The sequence below is a fragment of the Paramisgurnus dabryanus genome, chromosome 1, assembly GCF_030506205.2.
Source record: "Paramisgurnus dabryanus chromosome 1, PD_genome_1.1, whole genome shotgun sequence".
In the NCBI taxonomy this organism is placed as follows: domain Eukaryota; kingdom Metazoa; phylum Chordata; class Actinopteri; order Cypriniformes; family Cobitidae; genus Paramisgurnus; species Paramisgurnus dabryanus.
In genome coordinates this window covers 8,645,638-8,666,177 of record NC_133337.1, presented here as the reverse complement: position 1 = coordinate 8,666,177, position 20,540 = coordinate 8,645,638, and the positions used below count along the sequence as shown (strand labels likewise).

General features: G+C 36.5%; 1 protein-coding gene across 3 annotated transcripts in view; it reads left to right on the top strand.

Moving 5' to 3' along the window:
• dock4b (dedicator of cytokinesis 4b) overlaps positions 1-20,540 on the top strand; it is a 105,470-nt gene that overhangs the window by 19,313 nt on the left and 65,617 nt on the right. For all 3 annotated transcript variants that reach the window (XM_065265583.2, XM_065265584.2, XM_065265582.2), the window contains exons 2-7: positions 16,687-16,770; positions 18,566-18,606; positions 18,803-18,858; positions 19,690-19,786; positions 19,984-20,132; positions 20,321-20,405. In XM_065265583.2, coding sequence (XP_065121655.1) covers positions 16,687-16,770; positions 18,566-18,606; positions 18,803-18,858; positions 19,690-19,786; positions 19,984-20,132; positions 20,321-20,405 — 512 coding nt within the window. The remainder of the gene's footprint in view (positions 1-16,686; positions 16,771-18,565; positions 18,607-18,802; positions 18,859-19,689; positions 19,787-19,983; positions 20,133-20,320; positions 20,406-20,540) is intronic.

The following is a 20,540-nucleotide window of genomic DNA, read 5'->3' as shown; positions in this document are numbered from 1 at the left end:
TAAGTACTTTTTTTATTTGATATGATGTAAGCGCGGTTTATGTTGACATTCTGTAAGCGCGTGCTTCGCCCCTGACCCATAACAAGGGCAGCTGTCAGTATAGTAATTGGCAGCGTATCAGTCCAAACACATGCCTCTCCAACACCACAATGATTCTGTGGTTTGTTAGCGGACATATGGACATCCGGACGGTTCAAGTTATGAGTACACCTGTTTACAGCTGTGTTACGCACCAGCAGTCTCGAATCTGAGCCATGTGTACTGTTTGCAAATCTCTTGAGGGTTTGTTTGTGTTATTAATTTGTAGATTGTTGTATTTTGGAGAGCTATTACCCTGATGCCGCACGCTTCAGTGAGTTTTTAACTTTCAGCGTGAAGACTTTGTGCTCCAGCCTACCATCTGGGGCATGGTCACCATAACCTATTAACGTGCCAGTTAGACTGGTTTGGCCCACATTAATTCCTCATGTATGAAAGCAGTTTTTAAAGCAATAAACCTTTTATGTACATATTTCTCTTTTAAAACATTGTCTAAATGACGATGCAAGCACATCAAACAACAATCTTTCATGTTACTGTTAAGTGTCCTGGCCCTAAGGCAGGAATCTTAAACCCTATTAATGGGTGCACTCAAAAAATATTTAGGCCTAATTCATAAGATTTATGTATTTTGATTACATGTAATATTTCCATCCATTTGGATTACATACTTTTAATCTAAAAAAAACAAATAATCTTTATATGATAGATATTTTTTAGATATATGTAAATGAAACTAGTAAAATGTATGTAATAGTTTTACTTAATCCAATGTGTTTAAATGCATTAAAAAATGGATTATGTATTCTTTATTAATAAACCCAATTCACTTAAAATGCATTACATTTAGGTATCTTACTAATAAACCATTTATATATTTGTATATATTCCTCCCCCATTCACCCTCCTAAATCACAATATGCTATAACAAAATAACACACAAAAAAAGAATAGCCAGACCACTTGGTTTTACACGCTAGCAAAATTGAAACTACCGCTCCAGTGTTTACAAGTGAGGAGAAAGAGGAGAGTTCAGATGTTGTTGTATGTGGAATGATACTAATTAATGTCTTTGGGTCCGTTTATTATTTAAAATGGTCCACAAATGTGCGTTTCACATTTGTGATGTGTAACCATTCGACGTTATTACGTAGTACGCAATGTCGTACTGGTGTGTCACATGGATAATGCAAGACAAGAAGTTGTGTTTTAAAAGTTTTCTTGCCGAAAATGATAATCTTTTGGATAGATAAACCCTTATGCCTCGGTTGGGATCGATTAGAGCCCTTTAAAGCTGCTTTGAAACTGCAATTTTAAACTGCATTGAAGTTAAACTGTTGAGGTCCAATAAGGTCTATTAAATTAAGAAAAATCCTGGAATGTTTTTCTCAAAAAACATAATTTCTTCTCGACTGAACAAAAAAGACAAACATCTTGGATGACAGACAGTAAATTATCAGTATTTTTGTTTAATGAAAGTGCAATATTCCTTTAATGTTAAAAAGTTCACTTATAAATGTACAAAAATGTACCCACTTTGAAGGGGGATGTATCAGCGTGTCTGTCAGGTATTCACTGGAGCATCTTTCAGTGATTGCTTGGTTGTATCCAGTCCAGTTCCATTAGGATTTTTTGAAATGCGTCAACGGGGCACTTGAGGTTCTTCAGGTAGTTCAGTTTAAGTGCATAAATAAGTCCAAAAAACTATTTCACACCCATGTGTGACACCAAGTAGGTTTTGCAGAACGTCCACTGTCTGTGGAACTCACCAATTTCACAATTCTGGAGAAGAACAACAACAAAAAATCAGTCCCAATAGCAGTCACAGTGAAATTTTCAAAAATGTGCAGGCAAATTGTTTTACAAACTCTGATATTTAAAATATGTAGACTGATTCAAACGTGTAAAATAATAGAACATTAGTCACAAAACCATCAAAAGACCTGAAAACAGATAATCACCTTGTTTAAACATCTAGTTATCCATAAGATATTTATATACAGGCACGTACACATACACATACATGCACGTACACATACACATACATGCACGTACACATACACGCACGTATAAATAGATAGATATAAAAATAGAGTAGGTTGACATACACTTACCACATATTCTTTAATGTGTCTCTCCATGCCTTCTTTGAGGTAGATCCAGATGTCTTCATTCTTAAACTAGAACAACAAGACAAAAAACCCCACATGATTAAATGATTTTCTTTAACAATATTTTATGTAGATAATAGTTTTTATAGAGACAGATAAAGATTTTGTGAGGTGAAGAGTATGTATTTTTCTGTTTCAGAAATATTGTGTCCCAGCATGTGTGTACACTACCGGTGAAATGTTTGGAAAGAAGTCTCTTATGCTTATCATGCCTGCATTTATTTGAAGAAAAAAAAACACCTGTTTCCAATATTGACAATAAATCATCATATTAAAGCTAGGATAGGTAATGTTTGAGAGCTAGCAAAATTAGAAAATGGCACCTCTTCTAAGCTACACCCCCTCTCGTTAGCACTCCGTCCAAAGCTACGCCCCCACAAACATGAACGCGCATCCACAGTCGGAGTCAGCTGCAGGTCACAGGAAAACCGAGTATTTCAACACATTATAGGCATCAACCAAACGACTCCATGTCTCATTCACCTGTAACTCAACTGATTTACACCGACAGAGAATCTAATGTTAGCATTGGGCTAATACTAGCTACAAAAATAGCTACGTTGCCTAACGTAACATTTATCATGGAAATAACAAATCCCCCCGAAGCAAAACAAATTATTACCTGTTCAGCAGAAAGACCGCAACCTCGGCATCGCTTTTCAGGCCCTTCAGCTCCCTCAGTTGTCTCCACCGTTCAAATGCTCCACCGATGTTTACGCGAGTTTGTCCTCTGGCTTTATCCAGTACCTGTTTAGTTGCAGCCTTTTCTGCCTCAGATTTTCTTTTTCTAGGTTTTTTATTAGGGCGAGCAGTTACCAGCAAAGCTGGCAGTGGTAGTTTTGGCTGCTTTTTATCTTCCATTGTGCCGGTGCCGCAAACTCCTGCTTACTCGGTGTAGTGTTCAGGGTGACGATGACGTGATTAGTGCACGCAGGACAGCGCGCGCAGTGGGGCTGGGCCACGAGACATGAAGGCATCTGATTGGTTCTTTACACACGCACCGAATGGCAGTGATTGGTGTGAGTTTTTACTGTCCTGCAGCTGCTACAGAGGTCTGATTGTTTTCATTCCGTTTTCTGAACACATAATGTATTAACTACTCTCAGGATAGAAGGACCATTTCACCCAGTATAATAAAAAATGTATCTGAACAGGATTACCTACGCTAGCTTTAAAATGATTTCTAAATGATCACGTGACACTGGAATGATGAAAATTCAGCTTTGCATCACAGGAATCGATATCTTTGTAGCATAACTTACATACCCTGTCTAGCAGGTTGTCCCACCATATAGACCAGGGGTGTCAAACTCATTTTCGGCTGAGGGCCGGATGGTAAATAACGCCATGATGTCAGGGCCGGATAATTTTTTTAAACCTTAGTGTGCTGATAATTGTGTTAATATTAACTAAACAAACCAATTCATTTGTTTGTTTAGCAAGAAAACTAGAGAAACACACAGCTCTGTGAAAACTACATTTCATAAGGTCACACTCATACTGTTCATACTATACACACAAATTTACATCTGTACAAAATCCACTGGCCTTAGGTTGAAAAGCCTTAATTTTACTTCTTTTGCATTATTCATTAATGCCAAAATTATTTATAAATCATTTACTTTTCTTTGGAATATATTTGTAATGAGAACAGTCATTTAGAAAATGAAAATGCTAGATGGGGCAGTGGCCCAAACCAAAAAGGGCACTAAGGGGGGTGGTACTATTATTATGGTTTTAATAAAGTATTATAAATATGATGTGTTATATTACTAGCATCAACTTAGACATGTGATTATAATGGGAAATATAATAAGAATTAAAGTGTGACAATCAGCAAAATATTCAATATGATTTACCTGCTGGCTTGATGGAGCTTTGAATCAATGTTTGCAATGTTGCACTGCCTTTAGCATCCTCCCTTTCCGTTCTCTGCCTTTATTTTGTCAAGGCATTTGTGTTTTTGTCTACAAAGTGTGCCAACAACAGCAAATTTAGTGTTTATATTAACTTAGATCTGATCGAGAAGATTAAATCGATTAGACAAGTATTGTAACGTTAATACTAGAATGAGGCTATTTTGTTGTTGTGTGCTTGCTAAGTTGTTAGCACTTTTAGAACACCGACAGCAAATTATTACCGGAAGAAATACATAAACAAACTTCCAAATTACTAATTCTGTTGTTTAACAACTGATATAATGTAATGAATCTACCCGTTAATGCAACGAACTTCGGAAACTGTTGTCTTCGGTCTCCAGGCAGAGAGAGCACAGAGATGCTGCGGAGCGGGCTGCGGGCTGGAAAACACGAAGTGGATTACCGGAATCAGTGGATCTTTAGCGGAGCAGTAACAATAGAACAGCAAGATTTTGGGCACCGTGTTTAGTCTATGTTCCGCGTTTTGCTGCTTTCCGCAAGTCTCTCATATTAAAAACGAACTAATCCCCCGCCAGAAAGGGTTTTTAAAATATGTATTTAATATTTAATAATACTGTATAAATCATCACGCGGGCCGGATTGGACACCTTTGTGGGCCGTATGCGGCTCGCGGGCCGTATGTTTGACACCCCTGATATAGACGATGAAATGATGCTGTATCTGTAAAAAAAGTTTTAGTTAGACACACACAATGCACTAAACAACATAGTATAATCGTAACATTCTTTTGTTAATAAAGTCAAAGAGATTATATGATTATTTTATACTGATTAGCCTACAGTAGCCTATGACTTGATTTATTTCTTAGGTTTCAAACATTAAACCACAAAAAAAAAAAAACAATAAAAGCAACAAACACTGACGGGGTAACTTACATTTCAACAGACCGCCTTGTTAATGACTGACTGTGTAGTGAGGTGTATTTTACTCTGAAAAATGCAACGCGTCACACATGTAATTAAACAACAGACAATTATATTTTAGATAATCACATCAAACTTGTTAACTTTACTCACCCACAATTTGGCGATCGTAGACTAGTGCAGTGGTTTTCAATCTTGTCCTAGGGGACCCACAGCTCTGCACATTTTGTATGTCTCCCTTAACTGACACACCCAGTTCTGTTCATGAATCTCCCCCTTAATGAGCTGATGATCTGAATCAGGTGTGTTAGATAAGGAAGACATGCAAAATGTGCAGGGCAGTGGGTCCCCTAGGACAAGATTGAAAACCACAGGACTAGTGAGATGACGTTCAGTCCAATGCAAAATGGCGAAGTCCATGTGCTGTAGCGGCTGTTTTTGATTTTAGCGCCACCTTCTGACTGGAGCGTGAATAGGCGTCATTTCCGCTTCTACTAAAGTCAGTTTCCTGAAATTTGTATGTAAACCAATCTCATAGAATTAATCCGGTTTGTTTCACGGCTAGCTTTATTTAATCCATATTCATACATTTTAACTGATCAAATCTAATAGTTTTTACATTGAACAGATTTATATATATTCTAATAAATCGGGTTATATACATTTTGAAAAACGAGTGTTTAAATAAAATCTAAATGATCCAAATACTTAAAAGTAAATATTGCCAGGAATCTGGGTTTTTTTTGAGTGTGTGATTCCTACAAAGCCCTAAGGGACTCTGTGGGCTGCCTTAGGTATAACATTTCTGTACATTAAAAGTTTACAGAAATTTATTAAAATAGAAATTAGGGCTGTGAAATATATCAAAACAGGGCAAATACAGTGCATGCATATCGCAATATGTTTACAATCAAATTGTAATACTTCAAAAAGTAACGTAGGCCCTATAGGTTGATGTGGATGATAGTACGTGGCACAGAAATGTTAGTTGGGATATGCATGCGCTTGCAATTGTGCATTATAGCCCCCATTTAGTTTTTTTCTTTTTGTTTACCCTGAAGTCTATTAATAGTGTTAGTCAAGTAAGTCCACAAATTTTGTTATTTACTAGTCTTCCAAACTCTTTATAATTTTAGGGTAGGTTTACACAACAACAATGTACTGAAAATGTACATTTTCCTTTTTAAAACGTTTCACCTACAAACGACAATATTGTCAAAATTAGGGCTGTAACGATAAATCGCGTGTCCCATTAAAAAGACCTGTCTAAAATTGATTCTGCATCGCAAGGCTGCGATTCTGTGTTTCATGTGCGTGTACTATGGCGCTTTGGTCAGTAAGAAGTCCTTATCAAGGTAAAATCATTATGAGTCGGAGACGTTAATAACGTGCATTTAAAAAAGCACTCGTTAAATAAAATCATTCAAAATATTCTTTATTATCATGAAAATGCCTGAAACAATCTGAAGAACGGCAATATAAATATCCTTCTAGACATTTCCTTGAATAGGGTCCATAATGCTACTTCCTTAAGTACTTCCTTACTTATCAAAAACCTCTGTATTGTGCATGCCAGGCCTAGTTTTCACAAATTCATGCTTTTGTAGTTTACACAGAGAGTATAATGTTGAGATGTTTTTAACTCGATGCAGTGCGGATGGGCCTGGGAAAAACGTCTGTTAAAATTAATATGCATTGATTTGTAAATGTGGGTGGTCATTTGTTAACATGCCCTTGTCTTCACAATCATGACTATTTCTGTATTTTGCCTTAGTTTTTCTCATAGGAGCTCACATGATCAGCTGCATGTTTTGGGCATCTTTATAGTCTTACATACACGTGGTTATTATCACTTCACCCAATCCTCCACCCCTCAAGTGACAGATTCAGACATTTGAGTAAAATCTGTTTGAGGGTGAAGACGTTGCATCCAGATCTGGTGTGAAAAAATACCACAGTGTGACAAGAAGATTCAGGGAAAATGAAAGAATAGAGAAGTGAATCTGTTTGCTTCTTAAATGTAGGAACCATAAGAGGCATGAACGGATGATGATGATTTGAGGTCTCTGTCAGAGTACAGTGACTAACATCCACATGTGTGTGTGTGTACTCCTGTTGCTGAGCTATTGTATTGGCAACACAATGTGTTTGATACCCAGGAAACATGCATAATAATAAATAAATGTTTAGATTGAATCCATTGTAAATTGCATTGGATTTAAGGGTCTGCATAATTACAAATGTGATTGGTGTTTCTCTCAGAACTTACAGCTATTCGTACTTCAGTCCCACATGATAATAAAAACGGAGAGGAAGCAGCTCATATGCTTTGTTTTCATTTGTTCTTCCTATGTGTTTGTTTTTGTGTGTGTGTGTGTGTGTGGTAAGCTTCCTTCAAGTTTGACTCCCTGTGTCATACAGCGGACCTTCCCATTTTATCCTATTGCATGTCTGTGTGAAGAGCAGATTGCCACAGTCAGAAAAAAAATCATTATTTTTTCACATAATGTGGAAGTAAGCAAGCTTTACTTCCTTTATCTTTTGGAAAATGCTTATATAAATAAGTTAGATATTTAGACCTTAAGAACATGCATGTGGTGCTTTATTTCAATATTACGCTGGCATCATCCGCCTGGCAAAATCGTAACTCAGCTGAATTCGATTTTAAGGTGTCATTCATGTTCATCGCACAAATGGTATGGAATGGGTTAGACCTGAAATTGAATTCTTGGGTGGCTTCCCAGATAAGGCTTATACTAGTCACAGACTAAATGCATGTTAATGCGTGAGTAGATTACGTACAAAGTCAATGCAAAGACGCGATCTGACACGTCCTCGCGTGTGGCAATGCGAATGAATGACGCAATATGGGTGGCGCGTTTGCCGCAAAAACACACGATATTCGTCTCAAACACATTCTCGCCCAAGTTGAAAATATTCAACTCGAGCGAAAAATTCGCATGACACGAAGTTAAATCCCGCGAGTAATCTGGAGTGAGAAACCGTTGAAGATCAATTCCAATTCTCAAGTACAGGGGACACATGAAAATACCCAGATGTGTTCTTGATATTGAGGATGCATTGAGTGCAAACTTGGGCCCTGAAACCGCTTTAGGGCCTTTTTGCAGTTAAATTGTTTAAAATCACTTGAGTGTTAACATTTGCAAGCCTTTGAAACATGTGAAAATAAAATGAAATGAAATCAGAATTAATTGTAATTGTAAAGCATTGCTATTCAAGCTTTGAGTATTTAAATGCTCTAATCTTATATTACAGCCGATCACATCTAAATCCCTTTACTGTAAAAGAATCACAGAGCGATTATGGCACTGATTGAGGTGAATCGGGCAGTTTAACAAGTCTGACCTATATTCTCATTTAATCATATTTATGTATGATTTAGTCTAGCCGGACACCTAGGGAGTGAGTGAGAGAGAGAGATAGAGTGAGAGTTTGCTGTTGCGAGCTCAGTGCTCTAATAGATTGGGCTACAGGAATAGTCAACAATGCTGTCTGTCTTTACCGTTGCTGAATAAGAATTTGAGATGAGGGTCCATTTAAGCTTTCCCATGGATGCAGACTGACACTGTGCCTTGCTCACTTTCAAAACTGATGTTATAATCGCTTGAGTTCTTGGGACCTTTGTGCTTTTAAGGTCACAAAACGCCTCCAAAAATAAACGCTTTTCACCGCTCTGAGTCTCTCCCATCATTTGTCTGTATCTCTCTGTTTCATTCTTTTTGTGAGACCCTGTACCATATGTCTTTGACCTTTAGATATCTCTGTCACAGATAAGAGGCAGGTCAAAGAAGCCAGTCACTGCTCACCAGACACCTTAATTTATTTGTGATAAGCTGCCAGTGCAAATCTATTCATTCAGGGCCCATATGTGACACAGACACAATGTGATGAGAGCATCAGTGTCGTGAAAGACGGTTCAGCTCACAGAGATGTCCAAATAAACGTCAGATGAGGGTCTGGGTGTTTGGAGAGCCTCAGGAGGATAGTGACTTTGGATGTGTGTATGCTGGTGTTATCTAGAAGCTATGTAATGTTTGGCTGGAAAACATACACTCATGATTTTGAAGGTAGTCTAGTCTGGAGTAAGTTGGTTGATAGGCCTGATTCATTAGAGATCACCGATCAAACTTCTTTAAGCGTTTATCAGATGATAATAATCGCGTCTGATCACTCAGAGCACCCTTAATAAATAATTACATAAAATATAAACTTATGTCATACATCAAATATTCATTTTCTTAAAAAAAAAATTATTATATCTGCAAACAAATACAAATAAAAATCTTTTATTGTTTTTATGGGTCACAGACAATCGTCAACTGTATTTTTACTCAATGTCAGTTTAATATTAACAACCCTGTAAAAACTTTTTTTCAGTAAAGTCGGTTCCTTTATGTGTAAATATTGAAGCACGTCCTTTTACACAAAATAATTTACATTTAAATAATATTGAATTGTCTGTTAAAAAAACGTAAAAATTATGTAATCTTGCATTACGATTTTTATCTGTAACTTTATTGGTAGAACATTAAATTTCAGAAAATATCTGAAAACAACAGACTTTCGGTGTATAATAAAAAAAAACTGAGAAATGCTGTGAAAAATACAGACAATTGGCTGTAAAATAAAAAAAAATTAACAGTGAGCTGCGGTTGTCATTCGGGAAAATTAACATCACTAGTTAGAAAGATCAACAAAATTGCTACCAAGTTCCAAACCAGACAGCATGTGGCCTCCTAAATAAAAAATAAAAAAGTAAATAAAAATGTAAATAAAAATTGCTTCACCATCTTGCAATTATGACAGCAAAACTATGTCCGCTTTTTTCTGACATGACTTACTTCCACACTCTCAGTTATGCGGAGCAATTCTCACTTTACCTGCTAACCTTCTTGTAGCTGTTTCTATCGACATTTTCATTTCCATGTTGTTTTCTATTAGCCTCATGTCTTTAGGTCTGCAGCGTGTGTATATACTGTAGTGTGAGGAACGTTGAAACAAGCTCATTAATTAAGAACCTAGCTCTCTGTCAGTGCATGAAGCCTTTATTTGGATTCACATCAACACAGACATAGTCTCTCTATCTCTCTCTCTTAGCAGCTGCAGTAATGAATGATTTCCACTGCGACCGCTTCATTGGCAAAGCCGTACCAAAAGTCGTGCCAGAGAATCCTGAGCTCCTGTTATGAAGCGCAGATGAATCGCTTGTTTGGACTGCTGATGGATTTAAATACTTAGTCACATCAGACCATGTGTTAAAGTGTGGTTGAGGGTTTTAGGGCTGAGTGGGTTGTGGTGAGATCCTCTGCATTGCTAAGAAAGAAAAACCGGAGAGGTTTCATAATTGGCACTACATGTTTAAAATAAATTAATACAGGTTGTTGGTTTAGGTTAAAATTTCGTCTTTTAAGTATTAGCAAAAATATTGGATAAGTTATTGGACAAGATTGAGCACTACTATTGCTAAGAATAGGGGACAATGCGATGCTTAATGGCCACTCTGGCAACAGAAGTCCCGCCTTCCAGTTAAAAGAACCAATCATCAATTAATAAAGTTACATTTTTTAATCATCTCATCAAAATATTTGCATAATTTGTCGATGCTGCACTACAGAATAATCTGAATGTTTAGAGCTAAATATTGTATAAGTAATTTCTTTTTTGATTTTGACTCTGGGTTGTGATTGCCAGATTTGCATTTTAATGTGTCAATTAATAATTAATGAATTTAGAGGTTGATTAGCTGTCAGGATCATTGTTGCATTAGGAATCTGACAAATTAAAATGTATTCAATGAGGTTAAATGCACATTATGATCCTTTTGAACCAGTTTATGGCATCTAAATATTCACAATCAAGTTTTTGTTTTAATAGTCATGCTTTTAAAGTAGTGTGTTTTTTAAAGGCATATCGATATGGACAGGTTGAAGGCTCGTTTGAATGCTTCATTCTGATTGGCCAGTAGCGACATTTGCAGGTTTATTATTCCCAGTCTCAGATAACAACCACTCAAAACTAATAACATCAGCATAAATGAGAGCGGTATGGCTCTGGCAGATGAATAGTACAGCTCCACCTGCATGGATACAAATTGAAAAATATCATGCAGGAGAAATACCTCTAGACAAGGCTATTCATTCCCCTGACTTATGTAATAAGAGAGGTTAATAACCCATTCATTAGACACACTTGCAAATTGTGGTTTGAGATCAAGAAAAAATATAAATGACTATTACCATTATATATAATAATGGTCCATTTCATAATAACCCCTCTTCCTGAGATACCAAGAGATGAGTTAACACAATATTGGTATAAAAAGGGTATTCAAGTGTTTGGAGATTAGGAGGACATACCTTTTGACATTTGAACAATTGAAAACAAAGGTATCTCTTCCTGCAAAACATTTCTTTAAATATTTTCAGGTGAGACATTATACATTACATGGAGGCAATTTAGGGCCCCTCTCCTCCCTTTTAATAGACAACAATATTATAATAAAGTAAAGAGGGTCCAAAGGTTTGTGTCTAATATACCTTACCTACCTCATTGATCTGTATGTAGAGGATGTACGACCTTCTAGACCTAAATGGGGAAAAGACCTAGAATGTACTTTTGAACAAGATACTTGGGAATTTATCTCAATGCTTTAACATTTTCATATAGCTGTAGACACAGATTAATATAATTTAATATTATACACAGGGTATATTCACCGGAAAGATTACATAAGATAAATTATTCATATTCAGAATATTCCTAGATGTAAAACAGAAGTTGATACATTACTGCATATGTTTTGGACTTGTTTGGAACTTGAAACCTTTTGGAGACAAATAATATAAACAATTAACAAAATTGTTAATGTAAGCTTTCATTTGATCCAAGATTTGTGTTATTGGGGGATGAATCTGTACTTTATCTTGACCAAAGGAAGGACTTACGTTTGGTTAAGAAGATGGCTCTGATAGCCGCATAAAAATGTTTAGCCATTCAGTGGAAATCAGAAAAAGCAGTCATGCTGTATGGCTTAAAGAACTGTCATCCTATATTCCTGTTGAAAAAATAATGTTGCATTGTTTGGAAATGCTGTAACTTATTTACTGTAACACATTATTTATTTATTTATATCCTCTTTTTTTCTTTCTTACATATCTCAAGGCCTTGTCATGATGTTCTGTCTATTGGGGATGGGAAAGGGGTGGGGAGAGGTGATTAGAAATCTTTTTGACTTGTATACTGAATTGAGTCTGAAAGTTATTCTTGTGAAAATAATAAATATATTGATAAAAATAATAATACCCAGATGATGCAAATCATTTTGACAGGTACAGTTTATCCAAAGTGAAATATAAATATGTCTTTTAGTTACAAATGAGTTTACCAAATAGTGTGTTTGTAACGTTTAAACGTCTTGTCTTTTCTTAAAAACGAAAGTAAACTGTTTTTTTTCTCGTGGAAGGGCTGAGCAAATAAAATATTTCAAATCAATATTTAATGCTCCTTACCTTACTTATGAGGTAAATATCAGTGCAATAAGTGGGATAACCCGCGGCGCATTGGGTAATACCTAAAATTTTTAGGAAAAAATCCTGCAAAAATTAGCTGATCTTGCATTATTTAATAATAATGTTTTTTAATTTAAATCTTTATCACTTTTAAACCTCAGCATTTGTTTTGCATTCAACAAAAAATCTTTGAGACCCATGCGTTCCCTGAAAGCCTTATGAGTAACCTGAAAGCACTGAGGTGGATACACTTCTCACTTGGCCAAAACTTCAGCAACAAGGGTAAAGCTCATCATTCTGAGCTCTCCAGTGCCCTTCAAAGAGCTTAGACTACCCAACTGTAGCATTGCTTTCCCTGCAGACCTATACGTGATCTGTAGCTAATCCACACAAGCAGTACCTTTCATTCAGTTCTCTATTACATTCTCTCTTGCTTTTGTAGAGATGTGGCTCACTTTGGGATAGCAAGAGTGTGTTACCCTGCAAAGGTCTCACTGTCAACACTGTAGTGCAGGGGTTCTCAAAGTTTATATTCAAAGGTCCAAATCTGAATTCTCATCATTTTCATAGGTCCGGAAAAACTTTATGTAAATCATTTGTTTATATAACAAATCAACACAAATAGTTTAGGAAAAAAATAAGTGTATTTTGCATTTAAAGTAAAAAAAATTTTTAAAACGAACACAAGAAATATGCCAAAAGTAACCAGGTGCAAAATACAGAGCAACCTAATTAGAGAATGGCACAGTTTGTTCTCTATCAGATGCATAAAACATGGCAAAAAAAGTGTGGTTGGTAGACAGAGACACTGACCAAAATTAGGGGTGCACCTATAAGTTGGCTGATGATGCTTGCTATGCTTCTCAATGAATTACGGTGAACTGCCGCAACCTCCAAAAGTCAGGGGGCGCTCTCGGGCAGAAACTTAACATGCGAAGAACCAGCGAAGAACCAGACACACGCAGCTCCAGGAAATGTCTTAAGGATATATTTATATTGCTGTTCTTCAAACCTTTTCAGGTATTTTCATGATAATAAAGAATATGTATAAAGATTATGTTTTATTTTGAGTGTTGCTTTTTCAAATGCATGTTTTAAACAACTCAAACCAGCAGTGATTTCAGATTGATAAGGACTTACTGATCAAAAGCCGTAGTACATGAAGCAGCTGTGCATAATATCTGGGTGTGATGGCTACAGCGTCACACAGGAAATTTTTAAATAACTCGTTTTATTTTTGGACCAGGAATACGCTTAAATCAAAAAAAAAAAAAAAAAACCAAACGAATTGTTACAAGTTTAATATGCATTTTTTAAGTAGCAAATGCACAAATTTATCAGTCACATAGAAATCCATGCACTTGTAATATGAAGTGGACGCGGGTCCGGATCAAGTTCCCGTTGGGTCCGGATCCGGACCGGAGTCCGGACTTTAAGAAACCCTGCTGTAGTGCATTTTACTTGCCACTTTTCCACCACACAAGTACTATTAGTTGACATCAAAATTGTTTGATTTTCATCAACTGTCTGTCCAATTAACTAGGTTATTTTAACAAAGCTAACCAACTGTTTTTGAAGGCAGACTGTGTGTGAAGGGATTTTGCATAGATGATTCATCTTGCACTGTTGTGCAACCACTGAAAACATTTAGTTCCTCATGATTATTAGTGGTGTGTCTACACATCAGAGAGTTTCTCTGAGAGATTTGATCTGTTGTTTACAGATAATTATAGAATATTATGATTTGGGGTGCACTATGGGGCTACGTCCCAAAGACAAATTATGTGTACAGTACTAAAAATGTTTTGGACAATTACCTGTAAGTCTGCAATTTAGTTTGGTTAGATTTATGGATAAATCTGTGTGTATCCCTCTAGTAAAAATATGGAATAATTGGTAAATATTGAAAAATAAATTTGTAAAAGATTGCTGTGGAAAGTCCGTAGTTTTCAAAAGGGTTGTTTTGTTAACTAAAACTACCTAAAATTATTTAAAACATGTCTAATCATTAAAATCAAATCAAATATAGGCCTAAATTTAGGTCAGTATTGCAAAAACTTGAAGTAAAAAAAATTAGAAGCGTTGCCCTTAAAAATGGAAAGTTACAATGACATTAAAATTAAAATATTTTTCTCTCTTGTCCTTTAAATGCAAATGAGCTGATCTCTGCACTAAATGGCAGTGCAGTGGTTGGATAGTGCAGATTAAGGGGCTGTATATGATCATCTTCTGACATCACAAGGGGAGCCAAATTTCAATGACCTATTTTTTCATGCTTGCAGAGAATAGTTTATCAAAACTTAGTTACTGGGTTGATTTTTTTCAATTTTTCTAGATTTATAGAAGCACTGGGGACCCAAATATAGCACTGAAACATGGAAAAAGTCTGATTTTCATGATATGTCCCCTTTAAAAACTGAAATGAAAATAAATGTACATTAAATAGCAATGTTTGCATACATTTTTTATAAAAAGTAAAAAAAAGAAAAGCTTAAAGCAAAGTTACTACAAATTTAACTAAAATGACCTGAAAACTAAAAATATTAAAATAATAGCTACTTCAAAATAATAATAAAAAACTACAAATAAACTAAAATAAAATAAAATAAAACTCAGAAGAGATAGAAGTTGATATTCTGTTATCTAATGATTTTTAAGTGACCAGATACTTTTTGATGCCACTTAAATTAGACATGAACACTGTTAATGTGTTTTTAATGTCTTCATTTCAGTAGTTAATCTGTTTAAAGTTTTTATCTCTTATTTATTATTTTATTCATGCTCTCTATTTTCAGGTTATTAACAGTAGATTTACAGGACAGTTTTTCAGCACTAACATCTCTGGCGAAGCTCCAGCCCTGTTAACAGTCTAAGAACAGCTGTCGTATGGTTTCTTAGGAAAGATTTGAGCAATGTCAAGGATTCAACCTTCGATATGAATTATTTAGTTTGCTTCTGCTGAAACCAGCCTGTATAATTAATTCATCGGACCTACTTTGTAATGTGGCTTCCAGATTTTCAAGGCAAATCACAATGTTACAAATGCAGCTGATCCACAGAACCCAAACATGAAACTTCATTTTCCACACAGAACTTTAGAGAAGGAGATTGTGTCTGTGGAGAACACAGATATAAGTTATCATTTAGAGAGAAAAAGATAATTTTTTTGGTTTCAGTTGAGTGTGTTTTAGTGTCTTGCTATACGGTCTTCTGATGGGCAGATAGATACTGACCCGAGTCAAAAGGTTAAAACAACCCTGTATTTTTAAGAGTGCGTACAGTATATTATCTTTTGAAAACTTACTGCACACACTCGATAAAGTTCTCAATTGGGTCAGAGCTTTTATGTAGGTACTGTATGTTAATCTGGCCTGAAAAATCCACTTCATAAATCTGGCTAGTGGAAATAATCTCTCCATTGAAATTTCAGCAGGTAACATAACCTGATTTTACACACCTGTCCCCATAATCTCCTCTGACAATGATGACATCATTCGAATGCATATTAGGGCTGTTTGTGCAGAAACGCTCATTGCACAAGTCATCTCTCTCTCTCTTTCTTTCTCTCTCTCTCTCTCTGTCTGTCTCTCTCCTCTCCTTTCTTCTTCCTTCTGTTTTATTTAAAAATCTTTTTTTCTTAAATCCTGATTGACTGTCACTTCCTTTTTTCACTTTGCATAACTCTTTTTTTTATGTTGCATGTCGTCATTTTTTGCTATCCTTGCCTATGTCTGTTTTAAAAAGCGTTAAAAAAAGAATTAAAAAAATCTCATCAAGCGGCTGCTTTCCCATAAGTCTTCTTATGTGAGCCTCTCATCATCACCCGTTTTAACTTTTATACACATTTCCATTCACTCATTTTGAGCCCTTGAAGGGGGGCATTAAAAGAGGGTGGACTGTTCATTGTTTAAGTGTGCTGCCATTAGTCTTGTGATGCTGAATTTAAAAACTTAAAATGCAATGGATCCCAAAACAGGCATGAGCTTACAGTGGGTGGCTCCAAATGAAAACTATATATTTTCTTGTGATTGCTTGATTGAATTCCTCGTACCACGCTTTGAAATTGTATCCTGTTGTAAACTGGGACGAACAGCATGATATTTTTTTTCTGTCTTTTAATGTGATGGATGTTTTTGTGTTGCAGTCTTGGCCAGTTTCCGGGGGACGGTTCAGCATGGCTTACCTCTGGAGATTGGTGACACCGTGCAAATCCTGGAAAAATGTGAAGGTAAGTAATTGATTTGTTCCTTCACATGGATCTAGACCGTGCTGCTTGGATGATCAGGGCTGAAATGACCAGTGTATGAATGTGTACACTCCTCCTAATTTTTGGGGGTTTGATACTAAACTACTCGAGGCATCTGTACCTCTCAATCTTGTATAGCAAGTGATCAGTCTTTCTTTTTGTTGTGACCTTTGTTTAGCTTAGGCTTTCCTTTGTTTCCTGTTTCCACCCTTTGAAGACACGTTCCTCTGTTCTCTGGGTGCACACACTTCCTGTTTTTTTTGAGTTAGTGAGCTGGCTTTTAGTTTTATAAGACGCAGATTTGCTGACAAGGAGTAAACAATTATTTCAGTAGATATGCAGAATAGAAATAAAACTAAAATTTCCAAGTTCATCATCCCACTTGGTGAAGCTTTTGACCCTGATACCTGTTGAGGTTCCTGTACGCTATTGCAGCGTTTACTTTAAGTGAAAGCATAATGGAGACCCCTTTTTTAACACCTTGAAACCGTGTTTCTCCCCTCTTTGACAAGTTCTGTACACTCATACTCTGAAAGCAGCTTTTTTTTCTTTTCAATTTGTACATTACAGATTGAAAGATGCTATGAGGTTGATGGAAAATATTAAAAGGGAGGTTTAATGCAACAACATAACTATTGAGGTGGAAAAGATGACAACATAGATGTCAGTGGGCTGTTTGCACTAAGCAGAAGTATTACACATGCTTGATATCTGCTGTGGTTAGTTTGTGGTAGTGAAGGTATCAAAGAGGCTGTTTATACCTGCTATTACGATTCTATTTAGTCGATCGGATAAGTGAACGAGTGTTCAACAACCACATTAGGTTGTGCATTTGCAAGTCTGTATTTAAACCATTTCTTTGTTTTCAGTTCCTTATCAACCTCTCTACATGATGAAGTTGCTTAGTAAATGTTTGTAGATAAAGATATGTTAAACGTGATATCAGATTTCTATCTCAGTATCCTGCATTTTGATAAAAGCTCCCTGATGCCCTTAAATAATGTAAAATATCCCAGAAATGAGAACATGCTAGCTAAATAAGGTAGGTTCAAATATTTATTTTTACAAGATATCAGTTTGAAGAGACAGATATGGCAAGTGACAAGATAAAGGAAAAAAGTGACAGAAATTGAATCCTGATTTGTATCTCTAACTGTGTGCGTTCACATCAGACGCGGTGGAGGCAACAAAAACGCACTATTCGCGCATAATGTTGGACGCTAGAACATTTTGAGTTTACTCGCTTAATTCGGGTGTGAAAGCCGCGTGTGAAATTGTAGTCATTCGAGACATTCATGCGGAAATTCGTGTCATGGAAAGGGCTTCGGGAACTCTGCTCGCTTTCTGTAATCACATCACTACCAGAGGAAGCTACTGATTGGTGAACGCGGCGTGAATATCAGCCAGAGTTCAGATTTTTCAACTCCGCTATTCGCGCACACTGTGCCACAGGATGCCTGTTCGCATCTTTGCATTGACTTTAACATGTAAATCACGCTTGCCGCCTCTTCCGCATCTGGTGTGAACGCACAGTGAAAATAGACCAATCAGTTTTCACTGTGGGCCGGCTTACAATTGGTCTCGCTCTCTCTCTCTCCCTCTCTCCCTTTCTTTCTTCAGTTCATTATAGTGATAACATTATAAGTATATTACAGTTTGTGTCATTCCTATCCTACAGAAGTCATTATTAACATAAAAAATATAATAATATATACATTGTTTATTAAATAAGATGTGTCATAGAAAAAAATGTGTCATAAATGTGTTGTTTTTTCAGGCTGGTATAGAGGATTTGTCCTAAAGAACCCAAACTCCAAGGTAAGCAACAGTATAGCAAAAAATATATAACTATTTTAGAGCTCTCTCTCTCTCTCTCTCTCTCTCTCTCTCTCTCTCTCTCTCTCTCTCTCTCTCTCTCTCTCTCTCTCTCTCTCTCTCTCTCTCTCTAATTGTGTTTCCTCCCTTTGCATTATTTCATTATTTTCAACACACCATTGTTTATCTATGTTTTTAGGGGATTTTTCCATGCAGCTATATCCATCTGAAAACTGCTCATATCAAGAATAAGGGGTGAGTTGAGACCTAATCTACAGACTCACAATAGTACCTTGGTCTTAAAAGACAAATTCATCCAAAATATTAATTGTTTGTATGCATTTCTTCACAATTTTATGGGAAATTTTTTAAACAATTTTAAATCTTAGTTTAATCTTTATGGGGTGGTTTTTCGGACAGGGATTAGACCAGTTTTAGACTAAAATGAATGTAAGTGCTGTCAAAACTAAAAAAAAAACTTTCTTAAATATCTTAAAATAGATCAGTGCTCTTTGTTTTGCCTCAAAATGCACCCCAGTAATGTTTTTAGTAAGGCATGTTTGTTAACACTAGTTATATTTCCTACTTAAATTAAGGTCTAGTCCTGGTTTAAGCTAATCCCTGTCCGGGAAACGACCCCAAAGTGTTCATGTAGCTCATGGGTTCAATCTTAGGGAACATGCAGACTGATCAAATGTTCTTGAATGCATTGTTAAATAAATCACGTTGGATAAATGCTTCTACCAAATTTTTTAATGTGGGAGATCTACTGTTAATATCTCAAATTTCTTCTATCACTAACGAAGATCTGGGCCGAAGTCGGCAGGTCCGGAGCAAAGTCCGGAACAGATCCGTTGCTCTCTGTTGCCTACTGTACATACACATCTCTTTAAGTCTTTCCATCCCTGTTACCGCCCCCACAGCAGCTGCTATATAATGATAGATAAATGTTACAATGCCAGACAAAAGGAACTAGCCAATGTGTCTGTCTTCATACAAATGTTCCTCTGCCTAATGAACAGCAGTACAAAAACAGCACAACCATTAAGGTGGATCTCTTATCTGTTTTCTGTGTAACCCCCATAGGCAGTTTGAGATGGTGGTTCCAACAGAAGACACCGTCATTACCGAAATGACGTTCACCCTGAGAGACTGGGGTGCCATGTGGAAGCAGCTCTTTGTGGTAAATATCATTATTTGTGCAAACATATCAGTCCTCCCACACCCAAATGATGCTGTCTATGTGAACCCAAGGTCACACATGGAGTTAAGAGGAATGTAACAGAATAAAACTATATTTTATTCCTATTCAGACCAATTACCATTAGTGGTATTTGCTTGTTAAAGCTGCAATGTTTGAATTTGTTTTTACTCCCAAAGAGGAACGAAGGAGATCTGTTTCATAGGCTGTGGCATGTGATGAATGAGATACTAGACCTGAGACGGCAGGTTTTGGTTGGTCACCTGACACACGACCGCATGAGGGACGTCAAGCAGCACATAACGGCACGCCTGGATTGGGGAAACGAGTAAGTACTGCATAACGTTGTTTGCACGAGCATTAAAAGCGTAAGTCTTATAGCCACATTTCTAGTGAAATCTCATTTCATTGCGTACTCATCACGCCATGTCGTACTGTTTGGCTGTTATTATTTTTGTTTTATTTTTGGTAAACACATTGCTGAATTGTTGAAGGTGCTGTTTTTCTCCATCACAGGCAGTTGGGTTTGGATCTGGTACCTAGGAAAGAGTTTAGCATGGTGGACCCCGATGAAATCAGCGTCACGGAGCTCTACCAACTGGTACGTTCCTCCACACCTGCATTACCACAAGGTTTATCTTTAAAGGATTTCTCTCTATTTACAATTTAGCCACTTAATCCCATTTTGTTAAACGTAATGAAAACCCTCGCAAGCTCCAGTCAGCTTGAGTAACAG